General features: G+C 42.6%; 1 protein-coding gene across 25 annotated transcripts in view; it reads left to right on the forward strand.

The window, feature by feature from the left end:
• Positions 1-15,646, forward strand: part of CACNA2D4 (calcium voltage-gated channel auxiliary subunit alpha2delta 4) — a 128,330-nt gene that overhangs the window by 66,222 nt on the left and 46,462 nt on the right. For all 25 annotated transcript variants that reach the window (XR_004901454.1, XM_036018450.1, XM_036018453.1 and 22 more), the window contains 2 exons: positions 11,457-11,552; positions 13,611-13,738. Coding sequence is in view for 24 of the 25 variants with exons in the window: in XM_036018450.1 (XP_035874343.1) it covers positions 11,457-11,552; positions 13,611-13,738 (224 nt within the window). In the remaining variant the exon portion in view is untranslated. The remainder of the gene's footprint in view (positions 1-11,456; positions 11,553-13,610; positions 13,739-15,646) is intronic.

Consider the following 15,646-nt stretch of genomic DNA (forward strand, 5'->3'; position numbering starts at 1 on the left):
AAGGCACATCATAATTACATTGCCCAAGATTAAAGAGAAGGAGAGAATCTTAAAAGCAGCAAGAGAAAAGGAGACAGTTACCTACAAAGGAGTTCCCATAAGACTGTCAGCTGATTTCTCAAAAGAAACCTTGCAGGCAAGAAGGGCCTGGAAGGAAGTATTCAAAGTCATAAAAGACAAGGACCTACATCCAAGATTGCCCTATCCAGCAAAGCTCTCATTTAGAATGGATGGACAGATAAAGTGCTTCCCATGTAAGGCCAAGTTAAAGAAGTTCATCATCACCAAGCCCTTATTATATGAAATGTTAAGGGGATTTATCTAAGAAAAAGATGATAAAAAAAATGCGAATAGTAAAATGACAACAAAATCACAACTATCAACATCCAAACCTAAAACAAAAAAAAAAAAACAAAAACAAACTAAGCAAACAGCTAGAATAGAAACAGATTCACAGAAATGGAGATCACATGGAGGATTATCAGTTGAGAAGGGGGGAGGGGAGAAGGGGGCAAAGGTAGAGGGAATAAGAAGCATAAATGGTAGGTACAAAAAAGGCAAGGGATGTTGAGAATAGTATGGGAAATGGAGAAGTCAAAGAACTTCTATGTACAATCCATGGACATGAACTAAGGTGGGGGGATGCTGGTGGAAGGAAGGTGCAAGGCAGAGGGGGATAAAAGGGAGAAAAAATGGGACAACTGTAATAGCATAATCAATGAAATATATTAAAATTTTAAAAATTTTTAAATAAATTTTTTAAAATAAAAGAAGCTCACATAATGCAGAAGCATATCAAGGTGTAAAAAAAGGTCATTTATAGGTAGAGTGAAAGGGCAGGGGATGGAGACAGAGATAGACTTCTGAATATGCCTTATTTTGCATGTTTGACTTTGGAACCATGTAAATGCTTTATATCATTATAAAACAAAATTTTTAAATATGAGCTATAAAAATTGAAAGCAAATAAAACAAACTTAGCTGTGTATCAAGTTCATGAAATACCCACACATAGATGAATTTTTTCAAGGGAGTTGAAAACACGGAACTATAAACACTAAATAAGTAAAATCTTAAACTGTGTTCAATAACCATATTGCTAGAAACAATATTGACACTGTTATTTTCAAACTATACTGACTGATAATGCAAATGATACTTGTTAATGTAAATAGAAACCTATGTTTTCAGCAAAAGGGAAAAGAGATGCAAATTTTTTACATCACAGTTTAGATGTGAGCAAAGGAGGACTTCTGACCAAGATGGAGGCATAGGTAGACACACTATGCCTCCTCCCACAACCAAAATAAGGACAACAACAATTTAAAAGCAAAAAACAACCAATACTGACAGAAAATGAATGGTGTGGAAGTCCAACAATCAAGGAGTTAAAGAAGACACATTCATGCAGACCAGTAGGATGGACAGAGTTGGGCAGCTGGCAGGAGAGGGCTCACGGGAAGGAAGGGGCTGGCAGACCCTGGGCCCACAAGGCGGCAGCTGGTGGACCCAGACAGGCAGCAGATTGTGGAGTGGGGCACAGCGTGCAAGGCTTCTGGCAGACCCAGCGGTCCCACATTTGCACACAGATAAACCAGGCAGAACTGGGGAGCAAGACAGACCATAAAACCCAGGGTCCCAGCTCAGGGAAATAAAGCCTCAAATCACTCTTTGAAAACATCTGTGGGGGCTGAGGTGCTGGGAGAGACTCCCAGCCTCACAAGAGAGTTTATTGGAGAGACCCACAAGGTCCTAGAATGTACACAAACCCACCCACGTGGGAATCAGCACCAGAAGGGCCCAATTTGCTTGGGGGAAGCAGAGGAAGTGACTGAAATCCGGCAGAGAGCAGAGCAAGCGCCATTGTTCCCTCTCAGGCACCTGCCCCATATACAGAGCCGCACCCCAGCCACGTGAGTTGCCCCACCCTGGTGAACACCTAAGGCTCTGTCCCTCACTACATAACAGGCACGTCAAGACTAAAAAGATGGCCTGAATGAAAGAACATAAAAACTCCAGAAAAAATACAACTAAACGATGATGAGATAGTCAACCTATCAGATGCACAGTTCAAAACAGTGGTAATCAGGATGCTCACAGAATTGGTTGAATTTGGTCGCAAATTAGATGCAAAAATGAAGGCTATGCTACGTGAAATAAAGGAAAATGCACAGGGAACCAATAGTGATGGGAAGGAAACTGGGACTCAAATCAATGGTGTGGACCAGAAGGAAGAAAGAAACATCCAATCAGAAAAGAATGAAGAAATAAGAATTCAAAAAAGTGAGGAGAGGCTTAGGAACCTCCAGGACATCTTTATTTTTTTATTATTTTTATTTTAATGGTTTTTTAAGTACAGTTTTCTGTCTTTTACTCCCATCCCAGCCCACCCCCCACAGTCCTCCCCACTTCCCTCCCATTTCCACTCCCCCCTAGTTTTTGTCCTTGTATCCTTTTATACTTGTTCCTGTAAACCCTTCCCCTTTTCCCCTGAAATTCCCTCCCTTCTCCCCTCTGGTCAGCCTGTTCTCTATTTCAGTGTCTTTGGTTATATTTTGCTTGTTTGTTTGTTTTATTGTTTAGGTTCCTGTTAAAGGTGAGATGGTATGGTATTTGTCTTTCACTGCCTGGCTTATTTCACTTAGCATAATGCTTTCCAGCTCTATCCAAGCTGTTGCAAAGGGTAGGAGCTCCTTCTTTCTTTCTGCTGCATAGAATTCCATCCTGTAAATGTACCATAGTTTTTTGATCCATTTATTTACTGATGGGCATCTAGGTTGCTTCCAGCACTTGGCTATTGTAAATTGTGCTGCTATGAACATTGGGGTGCATAGGTTCTTTTGGATTGGTGTTTCAGGGTTCTTAGGATATAATCCTAGCAGTGGAATTGCTGGGTCAAAAGGAAGATCCACTTTTAGTTTTCTTAGAAAATTGCATACTGTTTTCCATAGTGGTTGTGCCAGTTTGCAATCCCACCAACAGTGCACTAGGGTCCCTTTTTCTCCACAACCTCTTCAACACTTGTTGTTTGTTGCTTTGATTATGATGGCTATTCTGACTGGTGTGAAGTGGTATCTCACTGTGGTTTTAATTTGCATCTCTCTGATAGCTAGCAATACTGAGCATCTTTTCATGTGTCTCTGGATCCTCTGTATGTCCTCCTTGGAGAAGTGTCTGTTCAAGACCTTTGCCCATTTTTTAATTTGGTTGCTTGTCTTCTTAGAGTGGAGTCGTATAAGTTCTTTATATATTTTGGAGATTAAACCCTTGCCTGAGGTATCGTTGGTAAATCTGTTTTCCATACAGCTGGTTCTCTTTTTATTTTAATACTGTTTTCTTTAGCTGTGCAGAAGCTTTTTATTTTAATGAGATCCCATTTGTTTATTCTTTCCTTTATGTCCCTTGCTCTAAGGGACATATCAGTAAAAATGTTGCTGTGTGAAATATCTGAGATTTTCCTGCCTGTGTTCTCCTCTAAAACTTTAATGGTGTCACAGCTTATATTTAATCTTTTGTTCACTTTGAATTTATTTTTGTGTATGGTGTAATTTGGTGCTCGACTTTCATTTTTTTGCATGTAGCTGTCCAGTTCTCCCAACACCATTTGTTGAAGGGGCTATTGTTACTCCATTTTATGTTGCCCCCTTTGTTGAATATTAATTGACTGTAGAGACTTGGGTTTATTTATGGGCTTCTCTGTTCTGTTCCATTGGTCCATGTGCCTGTTTTTAAGCCAGTAGCAGGCTGTTTTGATTACTCTATTACAAGGCCATTTTGCCTTGTAATAGAGTTTGGTATCAGGTATTGTGATTCTCCCCTACTTTGATCTTCTTTCTCAGAATTGCAGCAGTATTCAGGGTTGTTTATGGTTCCATATAAATTTTTTAAGTATTTGTTCTATGTCTGCGAAATAAGCTATTGGTACCTTAATAGGTATTGCATTGAATCGGTAAATTGCTTTGGGTAGTATGGACATTTTGATGTTGTTAATTCTTCTGATCCATGAACATGGTGTATGTTCCCATTTGTGTCTTCCTTGATTTCTTTCTTCAGTGTTGTGTAGTTTTCTGCATACCTCCTTCATTAGGTTTATTCCTAGGTATTTTATTTTTCTTGCTGCTATATTGAATGGAATTTTTTTCTTGGTTTCTACTTCTGCTGTTTCATTGTTGATATACAAAAATGCCTTTGATTTCTGGATATTGACTTTGTATCCCACTGTTTTGCCAAATTCATTTATTAGGTTGAACAGTTTTTGGGTGGAGCCTATAGGATTTTCCATGTACACTATCATGTCATCTGCAAACAATGACAGTTTCATTTTCTCCTTACCGATTTGCATACCTTTTATTTCCTTTTCTTGTCTGATCACTGTGGCTAAAACTTCCAATACTATATTGAATAGAAGTGGTGAAAGTGGAAAATCTTGTCTTGTTCCTGATCTTAGTGGAAAAGATTTTAGTTTTTGCTTATTGAGTATGATGTTGGCTATAGGTCTCTCATATATGGCCTTTATCATGTTGAGGAATGGTCCTTCTATTCCCACTTTGCTGAATGTTTTTATCATAAACAGGTGCTGTATCTTATCAAATGCTTTTTCTGCATCTATTGATATGATCGTGTGATTTTTGTCTTTTCTTTTGTTTATGTGATGTATTACATTTACTGATTTGTGAATATTGAACCATCCTTGCATCCCTGGGATGAATCCCACTTGGTCATGGTGTATGATCTTTTTAATGTATTGTTGGATGCAGTTTGCCAATATTTTGCTGAGGATTTTAGCATCTATGTTCATCAGCAATATTGGCCTAAAGTTTTCTTTCTTTGTTGTGTCTTTATCTGGTTTTGGGATTAGGATGATGCTGGCTTCATTAAAAGAGTTTGGGAGTCTTCCAACATTTTGGATTTTTTTTAATAGTCTGTGAAGGATTGGGGGTTAGCTCTTCCTTAAATGCTTTGTAGAATTCTCCTGTGAAACCATCTGGACCCAGGCTTTTGTGTGTCAAGAGTTTTTTGATTACTGCTTTAATTTCATCTGCTGTTATTGGTCTGTTCAGACTTTCTGCTTCTTCTTCATTGAATTTTGGAAGATTATATTTTTCTAGAAATTTGTCCATTTCACCTAGGTTTTCAGATTTCTTGGCATACAGTTCTTCGTAGTAATTTCTTACAATCCTTTGTGTTTCTGTGGTATCTGTTGTAATGTCTCTTCTTTCATTTCTGATTGTGTTTATTTGGGTCCTCTCTCTTTTTTTCTTGATGAGCTTGTTTAAAGGCTTCTTGATTTTGTTTATCTTTTCAAAGAACCAGCTCCTGGATTCATTGATTGTTAGAATTGTGCTTTTAGTCTCTATGTCATTTAATGCTGCTCTGATCTTAGTTATTTCTTTCCTTCTACTTGCTCTGGGCTGTCTTTGTTGTTGTTCCTTGAGTTCTTGTAGGAGTAGGGTTAGGCTGTTTGTTTGAAATGTTTCTATCTTTTTTAGGTAGGCCTATATGGCTATGAACTTCCCTCTCAGGACTGCCTTTGCTGTGTCCCATAAGTTTTGGGTTGTTGTGAGTTCATTTTTGTTTGTTTCTAGAAACTTTTTGATTTCTTCCCTAATTTCATTCTTGACCTATTCATTGTTTAATAGTATGCTATTCAATCTCCATGATTTTGAGTGGTTTGTTTTTTTCCCTTGGGGTTGGTTTCTAGTTTCAGTCCCTTGTGGTTGGAGAAAATGTTTGGTATGATTTCAATTTTCTTGAAATTCTTGAGGCTTGGTTTGTGTCCTATCACGTGATCTATCTTTGAAAATGTTCCATGTGCATTTGAAAAGAATGTGTATTTTGCTTCTTTGGGATGAAGGGCTTTATATATATCAGGTAAGTCCATTTCCTCTAGGACATTGTTCAATGCCACAATATCTTTGTTGATATTTTGTTTGTAACATTTTTTACAGTGGGGTGTTAAAATCCCCCACTATAATTGTATTGCTGTCAATATCTTTCTTAAGTCCTCTAAGATTTTCTTTATGTATTTGGGTGCTCCTATGTTGGGTGCATATATATTTACAGTATTTATGTCTTCTTGGTGGATTCTTCCCTTGAGTATTATGAGGTGACCTTCTGGGTCTCTCTTTATGGCCCTTTTTTGGAAGTCTATTTTGTCTGATATGAGTATTGCTACCCCAGCTTTTTTTCCTGTCCATTTGCTTGGAATATTTGTTTCCAGCCCTTCAGTTTCAGTCTGTTTAGCTCGTTTGTCCTGAGGTGAGTCTCTTGTAGGCAGCATATGTGTGGGTTATGCTTTCTTACCCATTCAGTTATTCTATGTCTTTTGATTGGAGCATTTAATCCATTTACATTTAAGGTTATTATTGATAGATACTTATTCATTGCCATTTTTGACCTGTGTTCCTCTCTCTCTCTCTCTCTTTTCCTTCCTTTCCATAAAACAGTGCCTTTAGCATCTTTTGCAGAGCTGGTTTGGTGGAGGTGTATTCTTTTAGACTTCTTTTGTCTGTGAAGCTCCTTATTTGTCCTTCTATCTTGATTGAGAGCCTTGCTGGGTGAAGTAGCCTTGATTGCAGGGCTCTGGTTCTCATTACTTGGAACATTTCTTGCCATTCTCTTCTGGCTTGGAGCATTACCATTGAGAAGTCAGCTGCTAGCCTTAGTGGGGCTCCCTTGTATGTTGCTTTCTGTTTCTCCCTTGCTGCCTTTAAGATTCTCTCTCTGTCTTGGTATTTTGCCATTTTAATTATGATATGTCTTGAAGTGGGCCTCTTTGGTTTCCTCTTGATTGGGACTCTCTGTGTTTCCTGGATTTGTGTGACGTTTTCTGTCATCATATTAGGGGAGTTTTTCATCATTACTTTTTCAAATAGGTTTTCTATCCCTTGCTCTTCTTCTTCTTTTTCTGATATCCCTATTATGTGGATATTATTACGTTTTGTATTGTCTTGAATTTCTCTTAATCCCTCTTCATTCCTTCTGAGCCTCTTTTCATTTTCTTGCTCTTTCTGGGTGTTTTCTTCTACTTTGTCTTCTAGCTTGCTGATATGATCTTCTGCTTCATCAATCCTGCTTTTGATTCCTTCTACTATGTTCTTCAGTTCAGAAATTGTATTCTCCATTTCCTTGTAGCCTTTGTTGATAGTTTCCATTTCCTTTTTCATGTTGATATAGTTTGCAGTGAGTTCATTGTAGTTTCCCTGTAGTTTCTGGTAGCTCATTGTGAGCTCATTGAGCTTCCTGATAAAAAAAAATTTTTTTTTAAATAAAAATAGAATAAAATAAAAAAGCCTCTTGGTTTCAAAGTGGCCAAACCGGTTTTTCTGGTCTTGCTGGCTGCAGCAAGCTGAGGGGTGTTTGGTATGGCTTTTCTTCTTTCCCAATCTGCACTCAGTCAGCCTCCCAGAGCTAGCCTGGTGCCTCTCCCCAGCGCCTTGATCCAGGATCCAGGCCTTTCCCCTGGGGTTACCGCTGTGGGCTGGAGTACAGGCGTGCACGTGCTTGGCCAAGCTGCCTTGGTCCCGCAAGGGCACACCCTTCCCAGTGCTATGAAGATATGCAGGGTCTTCCACACAACCTTCCACGCAACCTCAGGATCACTGCCCAGCTGGGTGGCAGGGAGGCTGGAGCTATTGCTGCAGGAGAATTCCCCGAACAGTGTCTGTCTTTTCACTTTTTCTTTTTGAGAAATTCCTCCTACTCAAACCTGCCACTCTGTACAGCAGCCTGGCCTCTCCCACAGCCCAATTCTCCAACCAGACCCATGACCATAGGTGTCAGGGCCCATCACTGCAAGACTCTCAACTCTGCCAGCATCCACGAACTCCGAGAGTGTTCGCAGCCCCTGTGTGTTTACCACCTAGACCTTATTCCCTTTCAGTGACTTCAAGCAACCACTTTTCTCCTGGTGCTGCTCAGACCTTGTTTGGCCAGGGAGGGAGCAGTTGCCCTGGCTCTCTCCCAAGGACTCTATGGCAAACCCAGCATGCACCGGGCCTGGGGCTGCAGCTGCCCTGGTCCTCGAGCTAGTCCCTGGGACCTTATTGTCCTGAAGCACTCTCTTTACCATCTGTATTTTCGGTATCCGCTACAATTTTTGGTCTCTTATTTTCATATATGCTGAGGTACTGTTGGCTGTTTGCTTTTGTACTTTATAGATCAGCTAGGATTTTCTCCCATGTGTAGGAAGAAGTAGAATCTGCTCCCTCCTGCCCCAACGCCATCTTCTCATCCCAAGACATCTTTAAATGTTCCAATATCTGAATTATAGGGGTACCAGAAGGAGAAGAGGAAGAGCAACAAGTGGAAAAGTTATTTGAACAAATAATAAAGGAGAACTTCCCCAATCTGGCAAAGGAAATAGACTTCCAGGAAGTCCAGGAAGCTCAGAGAGTCCCAAAGAAGTGGGACCCAAGGAGGAACACACCAAGGCACATCATAATTACATTAGCCAAGGTAAAAATGAAGGAGAGAATCCTAGAAGCAGCAAGAGAAAAGGGGACAGTTACCTACAAAGGAGTGCTCATAAGACTCTCAGCTGATTTCTCAAAAGAAACCTTACAGGCAAGAAGGGGCTGGAAAGAAGTATTCCAAGTCATGAGAGGCAAGGACCTACATCCCAGATTGCTCTATCCAGCAAAGCTTTCATTTAGAATGGAAGGGCAGATAAAGTGCTTCTCAGATAAGGTCAAGTTAAAGGAGTTCATCATCACCAAGCCCTTATTATATGAAATGTTAAAGGGGTTTATCTAAGAAAAAGAAGATAAAAAATATGAACAGTAAAATGACAGCAAACTCACAGTCATTAACAACCACACCTAAAACAAAAACAAAAGCAAACTAAGAAAACAACTAGGACAGGAACAGAACCAGAGAAATGGAGATCACATGGAAGGTTACCAACAGAGGAGTGGGAGGGGAAGAGAGGGGGAAAAGGTACAAAGAATAAGTAGCATAAATGGTAGGTAGAAAATAGACAGGGGGAGGGCAAGAATAGTATGGGAAATGTAGAAGCCAAAGAACTTATATGTATGACCCATGGACATGAACTAAATGGGGGAATGTAGGTGGGAGGGGGTGTGCAGGTGGGAGGGGAGTGAAGGGGGAAAATGGGACAACTGTAATAGCATAATCAATAAAATATATATTTTAAAAAAGAAAAGAACAGTCATCCAAATTGGAAAGGAAGAAGTAAAACTTTTTATTTGTAGATGACATGGTATTGTATTTAGAAACCCCTAAAGACTCCACACACACACACATAAAACTGTTAGAATTAGTAAAACAAATTCAGTAAATTTGCAGGATACAATATCAATATACAAAAATCAGTTATTTTCTACACTAATAACAAACTGTCAGAAAGAGAGGTTGAGAAAACAATTCCATTTACAATGACATCAAAAGAATGAAATACTTAAGGACAAATTTTACCAAGGAGGAAAAAACCTTTTCACTGAAAACTATAAAACATTGAAGAAGGAAATTTTAAAAAACACAAAGAAATATAAAGATATTCCATGCCCATGGACTGCAAGAATTTATATTGTTAAAATGTCCATACTAGCTAGAGAAGTCTAAAGAGTCAATGCAATATCTATCAAAGTTCCAAGGGCAAATTTCACAGAAATAAAACAAACAATCTTAAAATTTGTATGAAACAACAAAAGACCCCAAATAGCCAAAGCAATTTTAAGAAAGAACAAAGCCAGAGGCATTTCATTTCCTGATTTCAAACTATATTGTAAAGCTATAGTAATCAAAACAGTATGATATTGGCATACAAACAAACACATAAATCAATGGGACAGAATAAAGAGCCCAAAAATAAACTCACATATATGATTTATGACAAAGGAGCCAAGAAATTACAATGAGGAATGGATGGATTCTTCAAAAAATGGTGTTAGGAAAACCAGATGGCCACAGGCAAAAGAATGAAACTCAATCATTATCTTACATCAATCACAAAAATCAGCTCAATATGTATTAAATATTTTGAACATAACACTTGAAACCATAAAACTCTAAGAAGAAAACATAGGGGTTAAGTTCCTTGACATCAATCTTGGCAAAGATTTTTTGGATTTGACACCAAAAGGAAAGGAAGCTAAAACAAAAATAAACAAGTGGAACTACATGCAACTAAAAAGCTCTGCCCAGCAAAGGAACAATCACAAAACAAAAAGGCAATCTACGGAATGGAAGGAAATATTTGCAAATCGTTTATCTGATAAGGGGTTAATATGTAAAATAAAGAAGTCACAACCCAATAGCAAAAAAAAAAAAAGTTTTTTTTTAAGGACAGAAGATCTGAATAGACATCTTTCCAAAGAAGATGTATGAATGGCCAGCAGGTACATGAAAAAATGCTCAACATCACTAATCATCAGAGAGACGCAAATCAAAACCACATGAGATATTTATTACCTCACACCTGTCAGAATGTTATAAAAAAGACAAGTGATAACAAGAGTTAGCACTGATAATAATGTGGATCCTGAGAAAAGGCTCTCCTGTTGGCAAACTGAGCTCAAATTCAAAACAAAACAAAATGGCCTAGCAGCTAAGTGACATATGCCAGAGAAGTGCAATCTTAAAAAAAAAAAAAAGTGAAACAAAATCAGAGCTGCAAAGTGGTTGCTGTGGGGTGGGGGAATGGGGCAAGTTAGTAAAAGGGCACAGGTTTTCAGTTATGAGATGACTAAGGTCTGAGGATCTGACGTAAAACATGATGACTGTAGTGCTAATGCTGTATTGTATAATTGAAATTTGCTAAGAGAGGAGAGTTCAAATGTTCTCACACACACAGGAAGATAAATGTGTGAGGTGATAGATGTGTTAATTAACTGGGTGGGGGAATCCTTTCACAATGCAGATGTATATCAAACCAAGACAATGTACACTTAAAATATCTTATAACTTTATGTCAATTACACCTCAATAAAGCTGAAATTTAAAAAAAGAGAGAAAGAGATGATGGCTACCATCCTGGTACATTACCATAACAATATGTCTTTAAGACCATGAAAAAAATTGGTTGCACATCAGCTGGCTAATGGATTTTTTTTTCAAATCTATTGGCAAGGTTATGAATTCCAGCAGGATTGCATAGGTTGGTGTCAACAGTGTGAATATGCAAAAAGAGTTCAAGTGTGAGGTGCTGGGTATGCGTTGGTCATGAGAAGCCACTATTCCTTAGGTCCCAAGACAAAATCTCTCTTCCTGAGTTCCCCAAAAGCTGATTGGACAGATCAGGAGCTAGAGCTGAAGAAGCAGAGTAGCATAGGATAAGGGGACTCCATTAACAAGGAGGGTGCTGCCCAGCAAAGCCCCACCCCCAGTCAGATGGCCAGGTGCTAGAGGGCCTTGGGGTCTTCCCTTCTCCATGTACCCTCCTCCTGGACCTGCCATTGTGCTGCATGGTGGTGACACCTGCTCTGTCTGCCCCACAGGGACTACCAGCGCGTGGCAGACAGAGCCTTCCTGGGTACCCGGGCCGGCCTCCTCAGAAGCAGCTTGTTCGTGGGCTCTGAGAAGATCTCCAACAGGTAAGTCTGCTGGGTGGGGCAAGCAGGGACAGAGACTCCTGGAATATAAGGAGGCTGGAAGAGCTGTGATTTACGGAGTGGGAGGGTTGGAAAGTTAACCCTTCCACCCAGGCTTGGACTCACCCTGGAGGTACCCCCAGCAGGGAGGGAGGCCCAGTCGGCAAGAGAGACCTGGAGACTTGACGTTGGGAGGGTTAGTCAAAGGTTCATGTCCACGGAGGGAAACCCAGAAATTGTTTCCCCCCCGGGGCAGGTCTCTACATGACAGCATAAATCTTCTGGCTGCAATCCATCCTTTCTTGACATCCCCCCTTCCCCTAAGCCAGCAGTTCTTAACTGGGGGTGATTTGTACCCACCCCAGGGACACTGAGCAATGTCTGGAGACATTTTTAATTGTAGAAACTGGAGGAGGGGTGCTTATTACTGGCACTTAGTGGGCAGAAGCCAGGGATGCTGCTAACCATCAGATGGCACCCAGGATGGCTCCTGACAACACCTAGTGTTGAGACTGAGAAACCCCACTCCAAGCAAAGCCTGTTTCCAGGAGAGTCCTGCTATGCCCAGGGCCCAGCCAGCCCTGTGTTCTCCCCACTGAGTGCTGCAGCAAGGGGAGAGTGTGAGCCCAGAGGAGGGTCAGGAAGGGGAGGGGTAAGCAGAGCTACCTGTTCTCTGCAAACCATGAGACTGAAATAGGCTAGGCAAGGCCACTAGGCATCTAGAGGAGAAGAACTGAGGGGGCTCCTTAGCAGACTTGACCCCACAGTCCTCACCTCCCACCCACTGACCATTCCTCCCACTAAATCCAAGTGCATTTAGCAATGGAGATCCATCTTTGAGCTTCTTCCAGGACTCTGGGACAGCTCCGTGCTTGCTAGAAAGCTGAGTCTTTCTAGGAAAACAAATGGGGTTGTTCTTCCCTCTCCCCAACTCCCCTCATTCCTTCAGAAGTGGAAACAGAGAAGCATGCGGCCTTGCTACCCTTTCCCAGGGCCCTGTCAGAGACCAGCAAAGAGCTCAGATGGACTGGACTGAGAGAAAACTGTGGCTGTGCCCTGGGACCATGACCAGCGTGGGAAATGTTCCTACCCAAGCTCACTATCCACCCATACCTCACCCCCTTAAACTGTACCCCAATCAGAAAACACACACATCTTTGTTAAGCCAAGGTTGGACAAGTGCACCACACCTGACGGCGCAAAGGAAGAAAACATCTCGGCGTTCCCCTGTGCCCTCTCTCTAAAAGACTTCTGAAAATGGAAGAGGGAAACCTCAGACAGACAGGCCCAGCCATCGTGAGTGGTCTCACACGCCCTGCACATCTCCCTTCTCCTGAACTGTGATGTGACTGGCAGCCCGGGAACTGTGCAACAAGGCAGGTCTGCTTCTGGAACATGTAAACCAGGCAGCCTTAAAATCCCACTTCAACCATCCACCTTATGGGTTATCCACAGTAGTGTTTCTAATCCCCACCAGCTTCTCCCTGCCTCCCACTCTGCTTCTGGACCAACACTCTCTTCTGCAGGCTGCTGTGTGTTCAGGGAATGCAAAACCATAATTAGCAAGATAAAGCTGCTTAAAAAGAGAAAACTCATGATGCATTCTAAAACCTAGAGGCAATGGCTTTGAAGTAACCACTTGAGGGGAATTTATGCTCCTGTATTAGCTTAGTGGTGGGGGTGACTATACGGTTTCCTCACTCAGACATGCCAATTAGCCAGACAAAAAGAAATTAGGCTATATCCAAAAGAAAAAACCTTGCAGGACAAGCCATTTACATAAGAATGGAAAGTATTCTTTCAAAATACAAGCCTCATACCTCTTCTAGCTACTAACGTGCCATCAGATGTAATGACATTTGACTCTGGAAGAAGCAGGAATTGCTGGGGACATTGTCTGGGGCACCACCAGCTAGGAGCTCATATTTTGTACCTGCAAGTCCACCAACGCAGAGGGGAATCACTCTCTTGGCCCAGCCAGCATAGCTGTGTATGGAAAAGCAAAAAGAGAGAAACGTGTTCCCAGATTTGAAGGGAACAACCAAATATTTCTCCTTACAGGAAGTTTCTGACCCCTGAAGACAAGGCCAGCATGTTCACCATGGACCACTTTCCTCTGTGGTACCGCCAGGCCGCTGAGCAGCCTGCTGGCAGCTTTGTCTTTAACCTCCATTCTACAGAGGAGCCAGGTAATCCACACCCCGTGCTGCCGGGCCAGGCAGGACCAGGGCGTCCCTCCTCCTCCTGTGCTCTTAGTGATGAAGCAGAACATCCGGGTTCCCTCCTACCTTCCTCCTGGCACATGGTAGCAATTTGAGAAAGCTCACTGGGGCCTTACCACACATCTTGTCTCTACCCTGCTTATAGGACGGGTCACTGTATCCCCTAGCCAGCAGTCAAAGTTGGCTGTTAAAAATCCAACACGGAACAAAGGAAAGAGATCTAACCAAAAGTCAAGAAGAGCTGGATTCTAGCCCAAATTCCAAATAGAAGGGTATTGGACAATTAATCTCTAAGATTCTTCTACTTCTAAACATCTGAGTATCCTTAAAAGTTCCTTAAACCACCCAGGTGGAAGTAACACTTTATTCCACTGGGCACGGCCCATACTTGCTGAGGCCCCTGCCCCTCACAGTTCTCCTTCTCCTGAAACAGGGAAAGCAGCCTGGGCTCTACCTCCTGGAGCCTTCTAGGGGCAGCAACACTGAGCTCCTGGCCTGTGCCTCAGAAACTGCTTATAATAATGGAGCGCCTCCCACTGGCAGGCCATGGTGGGTCTGGGGCTTGAAAGGTTGGAGGTGGGGCAGCCAAGGCCAGGCCCCATGGACCAAGACAGCAAACCCTTACTAGTCCAAGGACCAGGAAGGGTTCCAGAGCTGCAAGCACCCAACTCCCCCAGCCCCACTCTGAAAAATGGCCCCAAAAGGAAAAATTAAGTAACTTAACAGAGCACCAACAAAACAGTAGAATGTTTAGAACAGAAAGGAGCTTTGGAGGACACACAACCTCACACTCTTGACTTACACATGAAGAGACAGTGGCCTACAGAGGGGGAAGGCCTCGTCCAGGGGTCCAAGAGTTTGAGCAGAGCAAGCTCTCCACAAGATCACCTCTGGGGAGACTGATCCTGTCGCAGGAGAGCAAGAGGGCCTGGAAAGTATCCACACCCAGGCCAGAGCTGAGGAGGAGGAGGGACAGAGGGAGGAGAGGGGAGGCCTGAAAACATCTGAAAGGAGAGGGGCAGGCTGGGAGCCAAATAGAATGTAGAGTCGCACTTCCCCTTCAAGATGTCTCCTACCAAATCCCCTCTGGCCGTCACTTCCACCAGCCATCCTCCAGCTTCCTGATGGAGAAATGCCCCCAGCTGACAGCGGGGGCGGGGGGGGGGGCAGGGGGCAGGCTCCCTTGGGCTCCTCCAGAACTGTAACATCAAGAAGGCAGTCACCTCTGCGTCTTTTGGATGCCTTTTTCTCCTTGTGCTAAAGCCTGCCTCTCCATCCTGTGCCTGTTCCTTCCACCTGAGGTATCACTAACATGATTGACAAAATTCCTTACCACACATAACACACGTAAGTTGCACGACCCTATAAGGTAAATGCTATTATCACACCTCTTCTTATACAGGGAGAATCTGAGGCTCAGAGTTCTGTGTCTTGCCCAGGGTCACACAGCAAGGGAGCCACAGAGCCCAGCCTAAAACCAAGGTCTTCCCGAGGAAGTTCAGGCTCTTTTACTGCACCAAGTGGAAGACAGGAAGGGGATGGGGGTAACAGGGAAGCGGTTGCTCCTAGTGAAAGCTCTGAGGGAGGTTCTCAAAGCCAAGGTGAAGGTCTACCTCCCAAACTGCCCACCCTGAGCCAGAATGAGGCAGCTCTTTCTTCCTGGCACCATCTACAGCAGCACCAAGGGCTCCCTGAGGAGGGGCTCCCACAGGGTCCTGGGGACATTCTGTGGCCCTGGCCCCAGCCCAGGATGATGCTCTCTGCTGCCAGCATTGTCACTGGGAGGTGCCTGCTAGTTGCTGGGGGAGCTTTTTGTGGCGGTGAGGTAGGAGGGCGGGTGGGTGCGAACTGAGCCACAAGAAGAGAGGGAAGCTG

The sequence above is a fragment of the Phyllostomus discolor genome, chromosome 2 (genome assembly GCF_004126475.2).
Source record: "Phyllostomus discolor isolate MPI-MPIP mPhyDis1 chromosome 2, mPhyDis1.pri.v3, whole genome shotgun sequence".
Lineage (NCBI taxonomy): Eukaryota > Metazoa > Chordata > Mammalia > Chiroptera > Phyllostomidae > Phyllostomus > Phyllostomus discolor.